The sequence below is a fragment of the Trachurus trachurus genome, assembly GCF_905171665.1.
Source record: "Trachurus trachurus genome assembly, chromosome: 2".
In the NCBI taxonomy this organism is placed as follows: Eukaryota; Metazoa; Chordata; class Actinopteri; order Carangiformes; family Carangidae; genus Trachurus; species Trachurus trachurus.
The window spans coordinates 13,189,902-13,210,872 of NC_139914.1; the positions used below are offsets into that span (position 1 = coordinate 13,189,902).

The window sequence follows — 20,971 nt, forward strand, 5'->3', positions numbered from 1 at the left end:
ATTCAGTTTCTCAATAAATAATTACATACTTTTAGTTTTATCCTGTACTATTTTAACTTCTCAGATTTATTTTTTTCATCCTTGAGCACTACCACCGCTAAATTTTATTATTTTATTTAGCCATTTATGTAAAGTTTTGAATCTCTGAAGGAAGTATTTTGTTAAACTTCCAGAGATTCACGAATCGTCTTCGTTACCATGGAAACACACTGAGCTCGCCGCTGTAAACGGTTCATAAATTAGTTTCAGCCTTATTTAACGACGAAACCCACGAAACGACTTAAGAGTTTAGTAAATTAATCGGTCATATCATAATATTTGACAGTCTAAAAGAGCCACAGAATGAAATAACTTAAAATAATACCTGTTCAAGTTAGCAAACGGCTAACCGGAAGTTAGCCTCCAAACCAGCAGCTTGTAGAGAAAACAACACAGAAAGCCGTGTGGCGGTAGCGCCCCCAGCGGCTGTGGCCCTAAACAACTTAGGGGGGGATAATATAATTAAAATACATCCATGGGTTAAAGGGATAGTAGCATTTTTTTAAAGTGGGGTTGTATGATCTACAAATAGCCCCTAAGTACTTTAATTGCAGTAGAAGACTCTCTGCACTCCTCCCGTTAGCAACGCCAGCCCATAATAGTCCTGCCCAGAGATTTACAACATACAGTACAGTGTTGTGAACAGACCCAAAGAAACGGCCTATTTTCACGGCCTAAAAGAGGTTTTACCTGAAAAAAAAATACACAGTTCCATTGTTCGCTATAATATATTTTTTTCCAGCCCCTCAAAGTGCAGGAAAAACACAGTTTTTATTTGGACCTAACCAACTGCTGATCGGCGGGCGCTAACCCTGGGCGGAGGGATACGTGAGTTGGTTAGGTCCAAATAAAAACTGTGCCTTTCCTGCACTTTGAAGGGCTGGAAAAAATTATATTATAGCGAACAATGGAACTGTGTATTTTTTTTCAGGTAAAACCTCTTTTAGGCCGTGAAAATAGGCCGTTTCTTTGGGTCCATTCACAACAATGTATGTTGTAAATCTCTGGGCAGGGCTATTATGGGCTGGCGTTGCTAACGGGAGGAGTGCAGAGAGTCTTCTACTGCAATTAAAGTACTAGGGGCTATTTGTAGATCATACAACCCCACTTAAAAAAATGCTACTATCCCTTTAAACTTATTATTACCATATAATAAACCTAATGGAGTCTCTTCTGGCCTGCTGTGGTTTCGCCGCAGCTCTGCTCCTGCACACCTGATTCAATTAAGTCCACATGAATGTGTTCCCCTTAATTGGATCACCTAGCAACCACTTTCATATTCAGAGCATGTTCATGCACAAGCACATTTTCTCCCTCAAGGTACTGAAACGCATTTCTTTGTCTTACTTTTTCTTTTCCTTTATTTGTTTTTTTTTCTTAAAACTTTTGCCTTTCAAGCCTTTGACATTCTTGGCACACGTACACATCCATTGTCGTGGAAATTGTTTCGGAAGATGGACAATAGGGTGAGAAGATGTGAGATGACACTCGAGAAACAAACAAGACCCCGCGATGAATACAAATCCCTATTGTTAGGATGTTCATGAAGCACATAATGGTTCACGGTGAGCATCTGCTCTCTGAAATTGCACAGCGTAACTATGCACGCTAATGAGGCAGGCATCATATTTTGTCTCCAATCCATTCAGGGTGAATTCTCCGAGCCTGTTTCATTTCCGAATTGTAATTTTAATAAGGCCATAGAAGCATAGAGGAGGCACAAACAAATAAAAGTACTCAATACACTGTGACAAAAGGTTAAGAGCCTCCTGCTCAGGGGGGGTCTTTCGATTTGGGATGCAGGCTTGAATGAAGATGTAGGAGTTGAGTTTAGGGGGGGGGGGGATACTTCACTCTTATTGAGTTGCACAGGAGTTGGTGGATGAACACGCAGGGCGAAGGCCGATCAGAATTCTTTAAGATATGAATCATTTGAAATGTGTTTTTCTGTGCGAGTCAGATAAAGAAGGGAGGAAAAAAATAATCATGATTCAAGAGGCATTTTCAAATATGTAGGTAGCTTTTAAATGTAGGCATGCATGACAAGACAGAGAGGTATGTGGATGCCTCTGGAGATGTAGATGTGAGTGTCAGCTTTCAGATTCCCAGCAGAGTGGCGCAGCGGAAGCGTGCTGGGCCCATAACCCAGAGGTCGATGGATCGAAACCATCCTCTGCTACTGAAGTCAATTACACATTGATTTAGCAGTTTAAAATGTCATAGAACAAAACCTGTGGAGTCACCAAACCTTTCATTAACTTAAAGGGATAGTAGCATTTTTTTTTTAAAGTGGGGTTGTATGATCTACAAATAGCCCCTAAGTACTTTAATTGCAGTAGAAGACTCTCTGCACTCCTCCCGTTAGCAACGCCAGCCCATAATAGCCCTGCCCAGAGATTTACAACATACAGTGTTGTGAATGGACCCAAAGAAACGGCCTATTTTCACAGCCTAAAAGAGGTTTTATGTGAAAAAAAATACACAGTTCCATTGTTCACTATAATACAATTTTTTCCAGCCCCTCAAAGTGCAGGAAAAACGCTGGTGTTGCTAACGGGAGGAGTGCAGAGAGTCTTCTACTGCAATTAAAGTACTTAGTGGCTATTTGTAGATCATACAACCCCACTTTAAAAAAAATGCTACTATCCCTTTAATGTAAACATAAGAGTCTTGCAATAATTTCAAACTTTACTTTTTAGACTTGTTCCTTTGACAGAATGTGCATGAATGAGCAGCTGAGAGTTCACTAAACTTGTTAAATTCAGTTTTTAAGAAAAAAAAAAAAGGACTACTTAATTACAGACATTCTGTATTTTGAAGGCCTGTTCCAGGAGGATTTAGAGCTGCAGAAGCAGATCTGAGACCAGTCAGCGCCCGCAGCAGCAGCCCATTATAACCAGTGGCTGGGGAGGTCATTTATCAGACTCAAGAGCACATAACAAAGAACCGGTTCACATCAATACAAGGGGAAGTTACATAAAAACAACTACAATATATCACAGATATGTGTACCTTTGCAGGGGAGGAATGTTTGACCCCTCCGGGCTGCCGTTAAGCACACTTGATCTCCTCCTCCTTTGCTTCTCTTCTTTGCAGAATGGCAGAAAAATCTTCACTTTGGGGTTTGCGAGCTCCAAACTGTGGAAGGGTTTTTATAAAGCTGACATTACTTACATTATAATGGTGCTCTGTATTTACCTCAGGAAAGTATAGAGCATCATTATGGCAAAGTGAAGGTTTTGTTAGATTGTGTGATACTCTGTGGGATTTGCTTGTTCACACTGGAAAAAACCCTCTGCAGGTCGTCAAAGTCAAGGCCACAGACCGCAGATTTTCTTTCTTTCTCCTTCTCCGAGATGTAAAATGAATAAATAAATGAGGCTGACACCTTCTCCGGAGACCTCGGCGTTGTTCTGAGGCCGCCGGACTGTGTCTGCGGCTGTTTCAGCTGCAGCTCAGCCTTAAACTTGGCATGATTACAGATGCAAAGCTGAGCAAGCAAAGGACTCCCCAGCATCCTGTGCATCCATATAACAATGCTGTAAATTACACTGTGACGTGCACTTAAAGGCTTGACTTTAAACGTGTTTGCATGGTGATAAACCGCAGCGATAAAAGAAGATACTAAAAGGGGGGATGCAATCAATTATCTACACATATGAGATGAATTGTACAAAACAAGTTGTGGACTTTTTCTAGATTTCGACCTTTGTGATTTAACTTTTACATTTACACTGAGTTGAGCTTTAACGTGAGCCCTCACCTGCATGTTGCCTCCTTTAAATCCTATATATACAATGAAAAACTCCACTAAAAAAGGTTTGGAAGCGTTATACAATCCTTTCTCCCCTTTTATAACATTGATTGGTGTTGTATTTGATATTGTTGGAAAGCCTGATCAATCACCTTTACAACAAGGTACAACTTGTAAGGATTGTGCATTTGTGGAATGAGCAACACAGCTTAACGTGTGTGTAGCACCCACCCCCAATTCTGATCTGGCATGATCATTAAGGTCCCAACTAGGGTCGGCCCTGGATGGAGTGGCTTGTTGTGAGTCCAAACCTGTGAAATCAGCTTGTGGCTGCGCATGAATCTCCCACAATGCTCCCTGACAAATGAATTAAGTGTAAAAATGACCTCTAGGTGTTGTTGTGGTTTTTTCTTATTACTGTGGGAGAGTGCAATCATCTAATCCACCAAGCAACTCAAAGCAAGAGTGAATACCAACAGGAGAATATTGCAGATGATTGTGATACAACACAATTGGTATTATTAAACCTTTTTAGTTCATTTGTAATGTTTTATTTCTGCCAATAAATGAATAAAGTCCTCTTTTAAATCCTATTTAGGGTGAATAAGCAGCAGAGAACAAAAACCGTGTTCCTTATATTAACGTCAGAATCATAGCAAAAATAATTTATTACACTTTTTGACATTTCTTATTGATAACATCTTTGCTTTCCCTGCCTCCGTGTTACATCCTGCCGCTCCATAATGACTCATATTTATATCTCTAACATCCATATGTCTGTTCGCTTGTGATTAAGCTCGACAAAAATGTGAAACTGATTCTTTCTGGTTAAGTATAGAGTCCGTGGATGAGATCATTTGATTAATCTCCTCCATTTATTACCAGCGGCAGCAGGGCCGAGGATGGAGGTCCAGACAGTCTGTTCCTCATCTCTATATTTAACATAGGAACTTGTGAGGTTATGGTGAAGAATAAGTGTCTAAAACACGGCAATAGAAAAAGTATTTTTTCTTATCTAAGTGACAAAATGTTGTAGAAAATGTGGATTTTTCTTGAAACCTGAGAACAGACTTGGACATGTGTGTATTGTTAAAGTGCAGCAGTTGCTTTGGGTTGTGTGACAAGCAAGTAAAGCTATTTAATTCTCTATATCAGTGTTCATTATTCATGTGTGGCACAAGATACACAAAAAATGGGTGCGAGCAGCTTGAATCAGCCTCGTCTATTTACATAAATACATAGAAATACACACATTAAAGGACAATTCCAGGCAAATTCACCTCGGGGGTGTATGTTCCTATCATTTTAGGTCTAAAAGAAGGAATCTGAAGATTTTCAGTTTAATTGCTCCTGTTTTGCGGTGGTTGTGTCGGTCCCCGCATCGCCACGGCAGCGATGAATGGGAGCAGGATGCAAGTTCCACTGCTTAGGCTGTTTACATCCCTCAAAGCCGCGATTTTTTCCCACAGACAGCGTCAGATGGCGACTCAAACATGCACCGAGAAGTTTATTTACTTCAAGCAAGCCGACATGTTTGTAAAACTAGATCTAATTCTCGCGCGAGACCCAAGTTGCCGTGCTCGGTGTGTTCAGGTGCAGTGGGAAAAGCTCCCGTTCGTGTCATAAACACAGGAATATCAACTCTTGACTTGCTTCAAGTGTACATTTTTTTCCACAGACAGCTTCAGGTGGCAACTCAAACATGCACCGAGAAGTTTGTTTACTTCAAGCAAGCCGACATGTTTGTAAAACTAGATCTAATTCAAAGGCGCAAGACCCAAGTTGCCGTGCTCGGTGTGTTCAGGTGCAGTGGGAAGCTCCCGTTTGTGTCATAAACACAGGAATATCAACTCTTCACTTGCTTCAAGTAAAAAAAACTTCTCGGCGCATGTTTGAGTCGCCACCTGAAGCTGTCTGTGGAAAAAATGTACACTTGAGGCAAGTCAAGAGTAGATATTCCTGTGTTTATGACACAAACGGGAGCTCCCACTGCACCTGAACACACCGTGCACTGAGACTTTGAATTAGATCTAGTTTTACAAACATGTCGGCTTGTTTGAAGTAAATAAACTTCTGGGTGCATGTTTGAGTCGCCATCTGACGCTGTCTGTGGCTTTGAGGGATGGAAACAGCCTAAGCAGCAGAACTTCCATCCGCTCCCATTCATCGCTGCTGTGGCGATGCAGGGACAGACACAACTACCGCAAAACAGGAGCAATTAAACTGAAAATCTTCAGATTCCTTCCTCCATTCCTTTAGACCTAAAATGATAGGAACATACAACCCCTGAGTTGAATTGTCCTTTAAGAGCTCGGGTGAATACGTAAACATGGGAACCACCAGGCTTCGTCTCAGTCCTTCTTCCCTTTATCCCTTTTCCCTCCTACACAGTCTGGTGATCCAGCAGGGAGCGGCGGTCCTGCTGCTCCTGGACGCTGGTAGTAGTGGATTGTCCCTGGCTGGAGAGGCCGGGTGAGGCCGCGCCGCCGCTGCTGTGACTCAGCGGTTCCCGGGGCCGAGCGGGGAGAGCGGGGCTCCGCCGGCGGCCGTCCACACCCAGGTGCGTGCTGATCTGAGACGAGCGGAGGCTCTTCATCTGGCCCCGCGCCCGCACCTCGTACAGCTCCACCGAGGTTTTCTTAAACCTTGGAGGAAACACAGTTGTTACGTTCACATCCAAATCCGAGGGAGCAAAAAAATATATATGTTGCTGGATGATGAACAACTTTGAAACAGATGATTAGATAAAGGTGGACTGAATTAAATGTATTTTGTAGTTTGTCTTTCTGACCAATTTTGACCGTTTTATGGCAGATACTGCACTTTACCTTGGTTTTGGTGCAGATACTGCACTTTGGCTTGGTATTAGCTACAGATACTGCACTTTGGCTTGGTATTAGCTACAGATACTGCACTTTGGCTTGGTATTAGCTACAGATACTGCACTTTGGCTTGGTTTCACAGGGCTTTTTTGGATGGACAGCAAAATAAAAAGCCCAATAACTCTGGAAATTTCTACCAGATTGAAGAGAATATGCCACACTTTGGATTGGTCAAAAAAAAAATGCAGATACTGCACTTCGCCTTTGTAGGGCAGATGTGTGATAGTAGTCTAAAGTTTGAATACATCTTCTCATTCAATGTTTTTTCTTTATTCTTATTACTTTCACAAACTAAAAAGTGAAGTCAAACTGAAGACAACTATGAAGGAACACATAAGGAATTGTGTAGTAAACACAAAAGTTTTAAAGCAGAATGTGTTGTATATGTTAGATTTTTTCATTTTTCATCTTTTGCTTTGATGGCAGCTTTTTGCACACTTTTGATTCTGTTTTACAGAGTTCTTATGTTCACATCCAAATCCGAGGGAGAAAAAAAAAAAAATGTTGCTGGATGATGAACAACTTTGAAACAGATGTGTATCTCTGTAGCTGGAGTCAAACTATGGAACTCTCAAAGTAATGAATTGAAGACTTGTACTAATGTTTTCCAAGCCAATAAAATGCTGATTGGTTGTTGTTGTCATTTTGTTTCTTTTGTTTTGTATGTTTTATGGCAAGAATGTTGCTCAGCTTAGATATTAAGTGAGGGTCAGGCAATATAAGATGTATCTTCTCCCTGCTCCCTTCCAACCAATGGAAGAAATGTTGTGATGATGTTGTCAAATTGTGAAATTGCCTTGGTTGGAATAAATAAAAAGAAAGAAAGAACATGACTCACAGTCTCAGCAGTAAAGAAGACAGGACCACGGACACGGACGAGGCCGCCATGGCAGCCGAGCCCATCCAGGGCTGAAGCACCAGGCCAACGGGCATGAACACACCTGCACACAGGAGAGGAGTTCACCTGCTGTCAGTTCATCTTAAAATAAAAGTTGATGCGATAAAGTCTAAAATTTGCTCCGGAGAGGATGAGGTCACTTTGTTGAGCAGCTGAAACACTGACACCATGTCTGCTCTACAAAGGCAAAGTGCAGTATCTCTTAAAAATGCCAAACTGAGAAAAACAGCGTATTGTGTTTTTCATCAAATTATGAAGAACTACCAAGTCTATAATTGATTAGATAAAGGTGGACTGAATTAAATGTATTTTGTAGTTTGTCTTTCTGACCAATTTTGACCGTTTTATGGCAGATATACTGCACTTTGCCTTGGTTTCACAGTGCTTTTTAGGATGGACAGCAAAATAAAAAGCCCAATAACTCTGGAAATTTTAGCAGTACCAATATCAAATTCTACCAGATTGAAGGGAATATGCCACACTTTTGATTGGTCAAAAATAATTACTGCACTTTGCCTTTGTAGGGCAGATGTGGGATCATGTGAAGTTTTTACATACACTAACAGTCTAAAGTTTGAATACATCTTCTCGTTCAACGTTTTTTCTTTATTCTTATTACTTTCACAAACTAGATTCAAACTGAAGACAACTATGAAGGAACACATAAGGAATTATGTAGTAAACACAAAAGTTTTAAAGCAGAATGTGTTTTATATGTTCGATTTTTCATTTTTCATCTTTTGCTTTGATGGCAGCTTTTCACACACTTTTGATTCTGTCATCAACAGTCTTGAAGAAGTTGAGCACTTGTTGGCTCATCCCAAACTATCTCAGTTGTACTTTATAATCCCATATGTGTTCCTTCATAGTTTTGATGTCTTAAGTGTGAATCTACAATGTAGAAAGTAATACAAACAAAGACAGACCATTAAATGAGAAAGTGTCAAGACTATGTTATATTACTGATTATTTATCCTCTCATAAGAAATGAAAAAACTTCAGAATCAGAAACTTAAAGAAAGTTTTGGTAGAAAGTTTTCTTGCGGTCATGTTAGTGGATTTCAGGTCCGTGACCTCAGTGAGTCTGGTTCTGTCTCTATGCAAGTGCAACTTTAGTTTGACCAAGTTCTGAGTGTTCTTTCTCTGCCTGATTTATTCTGCTCTGCTGGAGTGGATGTGGATGTGGTATCTTTTTCTCACCGGCAGCGATTGGTATTCCTAGAAGGTTGTAGATGAGAGCGAAGACAAAGTTGATCCTTATCCTCCGCACCGTCTTCTTCGACAGCTCCACGCTCGCCACCACATCCAGTAAATCATTCTGAACGGCGCAAAATCCCACAGGTTAGACGGTTCTTAAACACACCACGGTATCTCTGCTCTGAATGTTTTATCCTATGAATTATTTTTTGATGGGTAGCTTCATTTTAATTTTCATTATGTCATTATTATGATGATGACTGAACTGAAAATGAATAAAATATATATATTACTTAAAAATAGAAAAAAATATATACGTATGAATATATACACTGCAAAAACTCAAAATCTTTGTCTTATTTCTTGTCAAAACTAATCTCTTTCCACTTAAAATAAGAATAATCGCCTAAAAATGAACTTGTTTTCAGATAATTTTCATTTGTTTCAAACATATTTTCACTTGAAATAAGTAGAAAAATCTGCCAGTGAAAGCAAGTTTTTTGTGCTTGTAATAAGGAAGAAAAACTTGCTCCACTATCAGATTTTTCTACTTATTTCAAGTGAAAATATGTTTAAAAGAAGTAAAAAGTGTCTAAAAACAAGCTGCTTTTAATGTGATGAGTCTTATTTTAAGTAGAATGAGATTTGTTTTGACTAGAAATTACATTTTGACTAAAAATAAGACAAATATTCTTGGTAAGATTTTGAGTTTTTGCAGTGTACTGTCAGTCACCTACTCTGATTAGGACGATGTCCGCCGCCTCGATGGCCACGTCCGTCCCCGTGCCGATGGCGATGCCGACGTCGGCGCGGGCGAGGGCGGGCGAGTCGTTGACCCCGTCCCCCACCATGGCGACCCTCAGGCCTCGTTCCTGCAGCTCTTGGACTTTAGCCACTTTATGTGAAGGCAGCACCTCCGCAAACACCTTCCTGATGCCCACCTGTGGTTCAGCAAACACAGCAGCTTTAATTCACCATCCAGCTGCTTTTATATGCAACGTGCACCAGGAGCAGGGCCGTATAGGTGGTAGAAAGGTAGAAAGGTGGTGATAATTCTAGGGGCCGAGTGCCCAGTGGGGCCCATAAAAAACCCAGTAGTCTAATCTTTGTATGACTGAATTATTCTGCTTAGACCCTGACTAATTTCATTTCATTTCATTTCATAACCTTTATTTAAACTCAGAGATATATTGAGGAGTAACCTCATTTACAATATAGCCGAGATGAAACACAAAACACACAAGGACAGAAGACAAGACTTTTGAAACATACAAAAACATAACAGAATACCAGAATATAAATTGAAACATAGTTAAAAGCACGAGCAGTTAGAGGTAAAATAAGATGTAGTTATGGCTTTAAATTGTCCCACTGATAAAAGTGAGGTAAGTTTCAAATGATTCTGCAGAGTGTTCCAGGTTGTAGGTGCACAGTAAGAGAAGCTGGTCTTTCCAAGTTCGGAATAAAGGTTGAAATTTGGTTAAAATGTTGTATCAAATTGGAAGGAATGTAAATATTTATTACAAAATCATATATTATCATGCAAAGTTATGCACATTACAACAGTTATACTTGCTATAATACTGTTTTGCATTGATGTTCAGGTTACAATTACACTTATAGTAGAGAAAAGAAGGCAATGCACTCCCGTTTTTGACAAAAGAGAGTGGTTGTTAGGCCTAGATGGACAGAAATCTCCTAAAAACAAAATGATTGTTTTGTGGAAATGCCTTGTGAGTGTAAATGCCTTGTTTCTTCTGTTTTTCGGCAGTCGCTATTTACGACACAAAGCTGAACTGGTAAAACTGAATGAAATCAGTTCAAAAACTAAAATGTACAATGTAAATGACCAGGAAAAGATATTTAAACAGATATATTTTTAAAAAAATTGTGTGTTTGACCTGTGCAGCGATGGCTTTGGCCGTGCGCCGGTTGTCCCCGGTGATCATCACCACCTCGATGCCCATGCTGTTGAGCGTGTGCACCGCCAGCGCCGACTCTGTTTTCACCGTGTCCGCGATGGCAAACATGGCGCACAGCACACCTGCAGACACACAAACACACAGCTCGCACCATTACTCCATATATCTGGTTTTCTTTCTCTTCCTATAATTCCTTTTAATTCCTTTTCTATTGTGTTTATTCTCCTTTTTGTCTTTTATTTTAGGTGCTATATAAATAAACCTGAGTTGAGTTGAGTTGAGCTGCAGCCAACAGAGAAGTAATGTATTTATTTAATAATAGGTTGTTATTCTGTAATTTATATAACCTTGATTATACATTTACATTTAGCACCACCCTCATTTACAGAGTGATAAAATGAGATATCTAAAATCCCCTCTGTAAAAACTTCTGACTCTAATGTGCCAATGAAATAATACAAGAATTTTGAAAGTAGCTTTATCCATTGTTCAGATTTGTTCTGGAAATGTATGCAAAATAGCGCATATTTCATTAGATATTGCCTCATTTACATATTTAAACATACAATTTGACAAAACTTGTAATACAAAAAATATTTGTCTTAATGTGAGTGATAAATTTGGGAAGTTTCATGGTGATATCTGTTAGTTAATTTTTTTTTCCCTATTCACCTGTAGTAAAGAGTCTTTGCTCTTTGGTTCAGGCTGCACTTGTAAAATAGAATTTGTTCTTAATTGCTTGCTTTTGTAAATAAAGGTTAAATAAAACATTTTTAAAAAGTAGAGAACTGTGTGATCGTCACCATCGATGGCCGCCAGGACGGCCGTCTGCCCTTTGGTTTCATGGCTGCTCATGGCGGCGTCCACGTCCGCTCCGATGTGGTGACCGTTCCTCCTCATCCACTCTCTGTTTCCGATCAGGACCGAGCACGACGATGCTTCACCTTAGACGTACAGAATGAATGAATGAATGAATGAATGTATTTTCATTTCGAACATGTATAAAAAAACTATATGTAACTATTTGTACATACAAAATAAAGAAAAAAATAAAATAAAATAGAGCCAAGACATAACAAAACACAGCATATTGTTCGAAAAAGGAGTAAAAAACTTTTTAATTTCCCACCCCTGTTTAACTATTCTTCAGTTTGGAACTACTACATAATACATAATACCTATATAAATATATACACACATAATAATTATCTCAATCCTAAATAATATAATACACCTATATAAATATATACCCTAAATACACATCATAAATATCTGTATAAATATATAATCCCAAATATAAAAATATACTACATACATATCCTTATAAATATAAATATAAATATATATATATATATATATATATAAACTATCTCCAAAATTAAATATATACCATATATACCCAATACTAAGTTAGTTACAATTAGAGCAGGGTTTTGCGCCCCTAGTGGCAGGATATGGGTATTGCAAAAGCGCCCAGAAAACCCATTCACTCCAATGTATGTGTGTTGCCCACTTGCTTGTAAATTGATGAAAACGGCCGTGTTTTTGTTTTTAGGTGTCTTGGTCATATCAAATTACACTTATAATTTGTTTATTACAAAATGTAGATTGAAACATTAATGTAGACAACTGTTTTTTTCTTTTTTTTTACTGGCCTATGTGTTAATGTTTATCTGTAAAGGATCCTCAATGATGCTAACGTGTGTGATCTATAAATGAAGAGTTAATTTGCAAAAGCAAATGAATGCCATTTTGAAAAAAAATAGCTGATGCTTTTGAATTATTCTTTACATAGTGTTGTTTTCAATAAAGCTTTATTTTTTTGAGTTACATATGTTTTTGTATGTCTCATCTACTTGGTCAAAGCCACTCAACTTTGGTTTGACTGATATCACCTGGTGAAAATAATAATTAAAAAATTATATTTTATTATTATTATTATTATTATCTGCTTTTGCAAATGAACTCTTCAAATGTCCTTAAATTATTGAAAACACCACACTTGCTCATTCACCAACAATGCAGAGATGTCAGTTCTTGGGCGCTTTTGCAAAACCCATATTCCTCCACCAGGAGGCGCTTCCATTGGACCAATGCTGTCGTTACTCTCTTTTACAGAGCTCTAGTTACAATATAACGATCAACACTCTTCAGAAAATGCATTGAAACAAACCCAACCCAAACTCTTCTCCTTGGTGCTGTGACTGCTCAGACCTGTAGTCGGGGCCGGGGGGGCGTCTGCAGCCGACAGCAGGCTGCTCTCGTCCGTGGTGACCCCCGGCAGCAGGAAGCGCTCCTCGCCGCACTGCTGCTGCAGCAGATGCTCCACGTTGGCCACCCGGCAGCTGATCCCACAGCCCGGCACCGCCTGGAAGTCCTGGCAGTAGCCCAGCACCTCACAGCCCAGCTCCTGTTCATCATATAGATCATAAAAGAGCATAAAAACATAAAAAACAGGTTGAATATAAACTCTCCATCCTGATAGGCAGGATCAGATTAAAGTGATAGTTCGAAAATTCTCACAGCTCTTAGTCCACATGAGGGTGCACTGCAAAAACTCAAATATCTTACCAAGAATATTTGTCTTATTTCTAGTCAAAATGTATTTTCTAGTCAAAACAAACCTCATTCTACCTAAAATAAGACTCATCACATTAAAAAGCAGCTTGTTTTTAAGACATTTTTTACTTTTTTCAAACAAATTTTCATTTGAAATAAGTAGAAAAATCTGACAGTGGAGCAAGTTTTTCTTTCTTATTACAAGCACAAAAAACTTGCTTTCACTGGCAGATTTTTCTACTTATTTCAAGTGAAAATTTGTTTGAAACAAGTGAAAATGATCTAAAAACAAGTACATTTTTAGGTGATGAGTCTTATTTTAAGTGGAAAGAGATTAGTTTGAATAGAAATGAGACATTTTGACAAGAAATAAGACAAATATTCTTGGAAAGATTTTGAGTTTTTGCAGTGTGAGTAGATATAATGAGTGAAATTTGAATTTTGGGTGAACTATCCCTTTAACTCCAGTGTGTTTCCTCTCCTCTCTCACCTGTTTGCAGTGTTTAGCCACGGCCATGCCCAGCGGGTGCTCGCTGCTGGCCTCGGCCGTGCCCACCACGGCCAGGATCTTCCTCAGCGGCATGCGGGCCATCTCCCACAGCACCAGCACCCGCGTCACCATGGGAACGCCGTTGGTGATGGTGCCGGTCTTATCGAACATCACCACACGGACCTGAGAGAGGACAGACACGGTCATCTTTGTGTTACAAGTGGGATTTGTTTCTTGGGTTTTGTGCTAAAGTTTTTATTTTTATTCTTTGGCTTTTAACTCAGCATGTGACATCTGTTCTTGTATGTCTTTTTATTCATTTTTATACACTTTATTGTATTTTTAATCAGTCTGTCCTTTTATAGCTCTTACCTATTTTTTTTTTTTTTTATTTATATATAGAGATTTTTTTTTAAAATTATTTTTCATTTTAATTTTTAATTCTTATTAGGTGTTTTCGTAACCATTTTGTGCAGTGGTTCCCAACCTTTTTTGGCGTGTGACCCCATTCTGACACCACAAATTTCAAATTAATCAAGATGTGCCAGCTCATTTTTATATGCTGCATTTTATTTAAAAGTGTTAAAAGTGAAAGTATAGAATACAGTTGTTTAAGATTGTGTGTGGTGTTTTTAATCATAATTTTAAAAAGAATAATAATTAGTTACAAATATATTTTTATCAGTAATTTTAAAAAAATCAATTACTAGACCTTTCAGGCGACCCCACATGGGGTCCCGACCCCAAAGTTGAAAAACACGGTCCTATATGTTAAAGCTGGGGTCTGTAATCCTGTTCAGAAGCACTTTTCGTTATACTGGGGGAAATGGCCCGTCTAATTTCAGAGGAATCAGTGCATTATGTCATCAGGAAAAGGAACGGAGAAAAACAGAGCTCTGTGACAGCCGCAGGACTGAGAAAACTCCGCCCAATCTGTATCCTTCAGACCGAAGGGCACGGATTGGTCGAAGTTTGCTCGGAGAGTAAAGAACCAATCAGATGCCTCCGTGTCTCGTTCTGCGCCCGCCCCCCTCCTACGCGCGCGTGCACTGTCTTCACGTCTCGCTGTTGTTGCCCGGCTGGAAAAAGTCAGCACTGCTCTGCAGAAGAACGGATTTCATGCTCATTTCTGAGCAATGGCTGAGAAAACGCAGCCCAAATCACCACTTCCACGGTTACTTGTAACGACTCGCCCTGAGAAAAAGGCAAGGAAGAGAAAGCCGGAGGAAGAAAAGGCTGGCTGCTGACAAAACGGCTCGGGATCAGTCAATGCTCTGGATACAGCAAGAGGCTAAACCAGAGTACATCGGTGTAGCTTCAGGTCGGTGGAAACAACGGAGGGATCTGGGCCTGAAAAGTGATGCCGAGGTTGCTCTCTTTCTGCTGGACAGGTAATTATTTGTTTTGCTTCGGGGAGGATTTCTTATTATATCACTGTGCAGCACTTTGGTAAACTTTTATGTTTTGAAAAGTGGATTGCATTGGATTAAAGTGTAATCTTAATTTGCATGTGTTTTGGGCTCACAAGGCCACCATACTTCTGGTGTATTTCTGCCCTATAAATAACATTTAACAAACCATAAATTCCTAATTTGTGCTTTATTAGAATAAAAAAGCAGTAACGTCCGGCGCCACAGGGTGTCAGTAGTTAATTCAAATAGAAACAGATTTAATCATAAAAATCTCTGTTGAGTTTGATCTCTGTGAAGTTTCTCTTTAAGCAGATTAAACAGTATCATGTTGAGCCTGGTATGCTGCAGGTATGCTGCACACCTGCATACCAGAACAAACCGCTCCTCACTCACACTTCCTGACAATAATGGTGACATTGATACCTTGTGTTAATCAACTCATGCAACAGATATATTTTTGTTGTTTTTGTTTCAACGACACCGCTGCCAGCTGAGTCACTGCATGTCACACTTTAAGTTTCAATATCAGTCTTGTCCTTGCACGATAAGGTGCAACACTGCAGACAAATGACTGATAAGGGTTATAACATGAATTTTTCTGCCTTAAATCAGACTTTTAGTTCATTGTTCTGCCTTAAATCAGACTTTTAGTTCATTTTCTGCCTTAAATCAGACTTTTAGTTCATTTTCCTGCCTTAAATCAGACTTTTAGTTCATTTTTCTGCCTTAAATCAGACTTTTAGTTCATTTTCTGCCTTAAATCAGACTTTTAGTTCATTTTTCTTTAATTATAAGTGTCATCTTTCCAATGATTGTAGTAGAAGCAGTAAATGTGAAGTGCTTATAGTTCTCAGAGGTCAGAAAAGTAAATGTGAAGTGCTTTGCCTTGTGAGCCATCTCCAGCGGCTCGCCCCCTTTAATCAGGATGCCGTTCTGCGCTCCGACCCCCGTGCCCACCATGACGGCCGTCGGGGTCGCCAGCCCCAGAGAGCAGGGGCAGGCGATGGCCAGGACGGTGATGGACGCCTGGAAGGCAAAGCGGACGATGACCTCGGCCTTGGAGATGCTCTGGTTGTAACCCTGCAAAGAGGAAGAAGAGGAGAAAGAAGAGGAGGAGGAGGAGATGTGAAAGTGATGCCAAAGCCTTAAAGGGATAGTAGCATTTTTTTTAAAGTGGGGTTGTATGATCTACAAATAGCCCCTAAGTACTTTAATTGCAGTAGAAGACTCTCTGCACTCCTCCCGTTAGCAACGCCAGCCCATAATAGCCCTGCCCAGAGATTTACAACATACATAGTTGTGAACAGACCCAAAGAAACGGCCTATTTTCACGGCCTAAAAGAGGTTTTACCTGAAAAAAAATACACAGTTCCATTGTTCACTATAATACAATTTTTTCCAGCCCTTCAAAGTGCAGGAAAAATGCAGTTTTTATTTGGACCTAACACTGTATGTTGTAAATCTCTGGGCAGGGCTATTATGGGCTGGCGTTGCTAACGGGAGGAGTGCAGAGAGTCTTCTACTGCAATTAAAGTACTTAGGGGCTATTTGTAGATCATACAACCCCACTTTAAAAAAAAATGCTACTATCGCTTTAATACTATAAGAGCTGCTTTTTATCTGCATGGTAAAACACAGGCGTGAGCACATACCGGGAAGTTTTCCTTCACAATGTCAAAGTTGACAAACCCGACGGCCATCCAGGCCACCAGCGTCAGCAGAGAAACGATCACTATGAAGGGCACAAAGTAGCCGCTGAGCCGGTCTGCAAACTGCTGGATGGGAGCCTGAGCAAACAGCAGAGTTAAACTAAACCAAGGTCAACCAACGACGTCAGCACATTTAAATCAGAATAAAAGCACTGTACCACATTTCTATAGATACTTGCAGTGTCAAAATTTAGCCTCAAATGTTTTCCCATACAGTATGTCCTTCAACTTGACTCAATTTCTGATTGTAAACTAGTTAGAAAACGAACTATGAGCACAACATTAGAAATTCTTTACTCTCATAACACAATTTAAATGAGATTTAAATGAACCAATCACAGAAGACACAAAATAATACAGGGAATCTTCTCTTCTTAGACATGTTGTTATTCAGTTTTGAATAAAATTGTACACCATCTACACTGGTCTAAAGTTAGACGTTCTACTATCAAAGATAGCATAGACCCATGGGCGTAACCACACATTCTTTGGGGGGGACATCCCCCACCCCCCCAGAACCCCAGCTGTTAAGGCATTGCTCTTGTTATTTCCTATTTATTTTCCATTTAATTCTATAGTCACAGTAGAGACATTTCACAGGAGGCAATTGATGATTTTTGGAGACAGAAAGATTAAATATCATCTCGAAGTCACCAAAACTTCACTTAGCTTTACTGCTATGGCTGTCGGTTGCTGCGAAACGCCGATAGCGACGGGCTAATTTCTGTTAGCCTGTCTATGGAGTTTTACATTATACGTTAGCATTAAGCTAGAGGACTTTATGCTTAGTTGTGATGCTGGCTAACATCTAAACATCTCTGACAACATGTTGCCTCAAATACGTTGTTGACTTAACTTAGAACAGATGTAGACATCCTTGTTAAGTTTATCCAGGTTTAGTTGGTGTTGTGGTCTACTGCATAACTTTATCCAGAGCAGACACTTCTCTCGGTTGAGATGTGGCTGGGAAAAGGTAAAAAAAAATCCCCCCCGTTGCCCAGCCTCTCAGGATACCTAGTGTCAGAGTTGCATGTACCCCATGAACACCGTTTGACCATTTTAAACTTAAAATGTCAAGAAAAAACATATAAAAACGAATGAAAACTGACCAACTGCAATGCATTTCAATGGACATGGAAGCAGAGAATGTCCGAGTGTATGGGCTAGCTATGTGCACTGTGATTGGCTCATCGCGTTTGGGGGCGTGGCTTAGCCATAGGTCAATTGGCTTTCTGCTCTCTTTGAACTAGGAGAATGTTATTATTGAAATGGAAAGACCCAGCACCTCCAACATTCATATTCATAATACTTGGCAGCCTTTCTTAATGTTTGTTGAAGGCCGATAATATAGCACTGTAAACCTCTGCTGCTGCCCTCTGTCATTTCTTTTCATTTCAGTGTTATTCATCTGTTGAATTAAATTACATTTTTAAATGTCTGGCGATGTGAACTCTGTATTTTATACTGTTAAAAAGTCTATTAGATGAAAGTTGGGATGGGGTTGGAGGGGGTTTAGTTTCCTGTTTTTGTAAATTTAAAAAAGAAAATAAAAAGACCTTGATTAAAAAAAAAGAATAAAAGCAGCTTCCGAATTTTGAAACTCTGAAAATGAACGTGGGCGCGTTACCTTTGAGGTCTGAGCCTCCTCCACCAGTCTGACGATCTGAGACAGCGTGGTGTCGGCGCCGACGTGCGTGGCCTCCACCAGCAGGGCGCCGTGGGCGTTGATCGAGCCGGCGATCACCAGGCTGCCCACCTTCTTACTGACGGGCATCGGCTCACCTTTATGAAGAGCAGGGAGAAAAGAACAAATGGTTTACTTCATTATGACAACCAGGGCCGGTCCTAGGATGTTGGTGGCCCCCTAAACAAGGTTTTTGTTTGTGGCCCTGCACTCTAAGCTCAAACACCAAATCACTGGTTAAAACTGAATACAGACGTGTTTATGCCTCTCAGGTTTGAGGCCATTTTCTCAAATTTAACATATTTTCTTAAATTGATCTTTTTAAGATACTTGCAGATGTAACAATACTCAAGTGTTTTATGTCTAAATATTAGAACCTCCGCTGTAAGCACACTGAGGCCAGTTTGTCCTACAACACTGTAGAAAGAAATAATTTAGGACAAATGCTGGAAATCTGAGGTCTGCTTTTTGAAAAATGTCCAATCCCTTGTGAAAACACTCCTTCAGTCATGAGAATGAACTGTTTTGGTGCTTGAAATAGGATATGAATACAGTAATATAGAAGTGTAGAAAACAAGTCTAAAATGACATTTTGTAAGATTGTTTTTTGAGCACAAATGTTGTCATTCTGCCGTTCTATTTTCACCAAATGTCTCAAATGTGAGATAAAAGAAGCTGAATATTGACTTCACATTACATATAAAGCTCATAGCTGCACGTGCAGACCTCAGGATGTTTAAATGACTTGATGAACCCCGGTACCTTTCTGATCATGTGGCCCCCCACCTAACGGCTGTGGCCCTAAACAACCACATAGAGGGTTTATGCCAGGGACCGGCCCTGATGACATCATCCTAAGGCTGTAAAATCAGATTTCATGAGCTGTGTATAAAATAATAACGCAATAAGAGTTTGGAAACATGAACCTGAGGTCATGAGTCATAGCAGATTGAATCCAGAAGCTCCTACCTGTGATCAAGGACTCGTCGGCCATGGAGCTTCCCTCCATCACCTTCCCGTCCACGGGGAACTTCCCTCCCGGGACGACCTTGACCACGTCGCCCCTCTGGACCAGCTCCACCACCACCTGCTCCTCACTGACACACACACAGATATTCACTGTTAAAAAATATGATTAAAGATCCCCTAAAGAGGCATTTTAAAATTTGTAAAAATGCTCTGCTATGACTATTCTTTGATTAAAATTGCTTACCTACACAAAGTTGTTTAAAATAACTCTCCAAGACACTAAAAACACGTCCATTATTTCTCCCTTATTGAAAAATTCATCTGCTATTATAATATGCATGACTGCCTGGTCAGAGTTGCTAGGTAACAGCGGTGCGCGTCAGGGGGCAAGGGAGACAGAAAGGTGATTTCAAAACACGAAGCTCACGTCAGGTTTCACGTGCAAGCTTGTGTTTCCTCAGGCGAGTAAATGTAAATTTGAATGTAAACCGAAATGTGAATAAAGTTTATAACAAAGAAAAAAAAGAAGAAAAAAAAAGACCACACCTGGACTTGAACAGAGGTCTCCCATTTACAAGGTGGCGATGTTGCCACTCAGCCACTGCAACCAACTGCTTACACACACCGCATCTAGCTATATATGTGAAGTGTTACTGTCACGGTGAACTACTACAGCAAGCGAATCAACGGGATTGGTTGCTACAGTTTTGTGACGCACGAAAACGGACTTCAATTTGAAAAATTAAATCCAGTTTTTTCAGAGTCTGGTATTGAAACTGCATTTTCAAGTCTAAAATGCTCAGTTATGGCGTGGATTAGCAATTTTGCTCCTGAAATGCTTTGTAGCAGAGCCCACACACTAAATTGACATGTTAATCATTTAAAAAAGTGCATTTTTGGTTTAGGGGGTCTTTAAAAATATATATATCATTGACATATGTGGTGTCTCACCTGATGATGGAGTGATCGGGTCCTAGAGTGACCACAGTGGCATCAGTAGCTTGGAGAGACATTAGTTTGCCCAGCGCCTCTGAGGTTTTACTCTGCAGACAGAAGAATGTATTTATTAGTGTAGGCTACATATTATTATACATTTCTTGTTTCATCTTTGTTTTCTCAATTATTACAACAATAAAAGTACAATAAAAGTCACAGGAAAAGACAAAAATCGAGCTGTCTCAAGCTTTTCCTTTCAAAATGAACTCTTATATAAAGGTGATTCATGATGAATAAAACCGGTCGAACTTGATTGCTGCTGCTGCTGCTGCTGCTGGCATGGGATTTTACAACAAGGTCACAAGCGGAATTTACTGTGGTCTTCTGACAGAGTTACGGCAGCAGCTGATGGAAAGTTAATCTACAACTACAGTCAGCCACTTCTGCCGTGACCTGTAATAGCATCCCAGTGAGGAGTCATCAAAATATTAGAGCGGCATCATGAGCAGACACACCTCCA

General features: G+C 39.9%; 1 protein-coding gene across 1 annotated transcript in view; it reads right to left on the minus strand.

Annotated features, from left to right (window-relative positions):
• Window positions 1-5,937: 5,937 nt before the first annotated feature.
• atp7b (ATPase copper transporting beta) overlaps window positions 5,938-20,971 on the minus strand; it is a 28,760-nt gene continuing 13,726 nt past the window's right edge. The window contains exons 9-21 of the mRNA XM_083988719.1: window positions 20,467-20,558; window positions 19,516-19,643; window positions 18,490-18,644; window positions 16,806-16,940; window positions 16,039-16,233; window positions 13,742-13,924; window positions 12,907-13,102; window positions 11,496-11,636; window positions 10,672-10,814; window positions 9,508-9,711; window positions 8,774-8,891; window positions 7,514-7,616; window positions 5,938-6,438 (exon numbers count right to left, since the gene is read on the minus strand). Coding sequence (XP_083844845.1) covers window positions 6,177-6,438; window positions 7,514-7,616; window positions 8,774-8,891; window positions 9,508-9,711; window positions 10,672-10,814; window positions 11,496-11,636; window positions 12,907-13,102; window positions 13,742-13,924; window positions 16,039-16,233; window positions 16,806-16,940; window positions 18,490-18,644; window positions 19,516-19,643; window positions 20,467-20,558 — 2,055 coding nt within the window. The 3' untranslated portion in view covers window positions 5,938-6,176. The remainder of the gene's footprint in view (window positions 6,439-7,513; window positions 7,617-8,773; window positions 8,892-9,507; window positions 9,712-10,671; window positions 10,815-11,495; window positions 11,637-12,906; window positions 13,103-13,741; window positions 13,925-16,038; window positions 16,234-16,805; window positions 16,941-18,489; window positions 18,645-19,515; window positions 19,644-20,466; window positions 20,559-20,971) is intronic.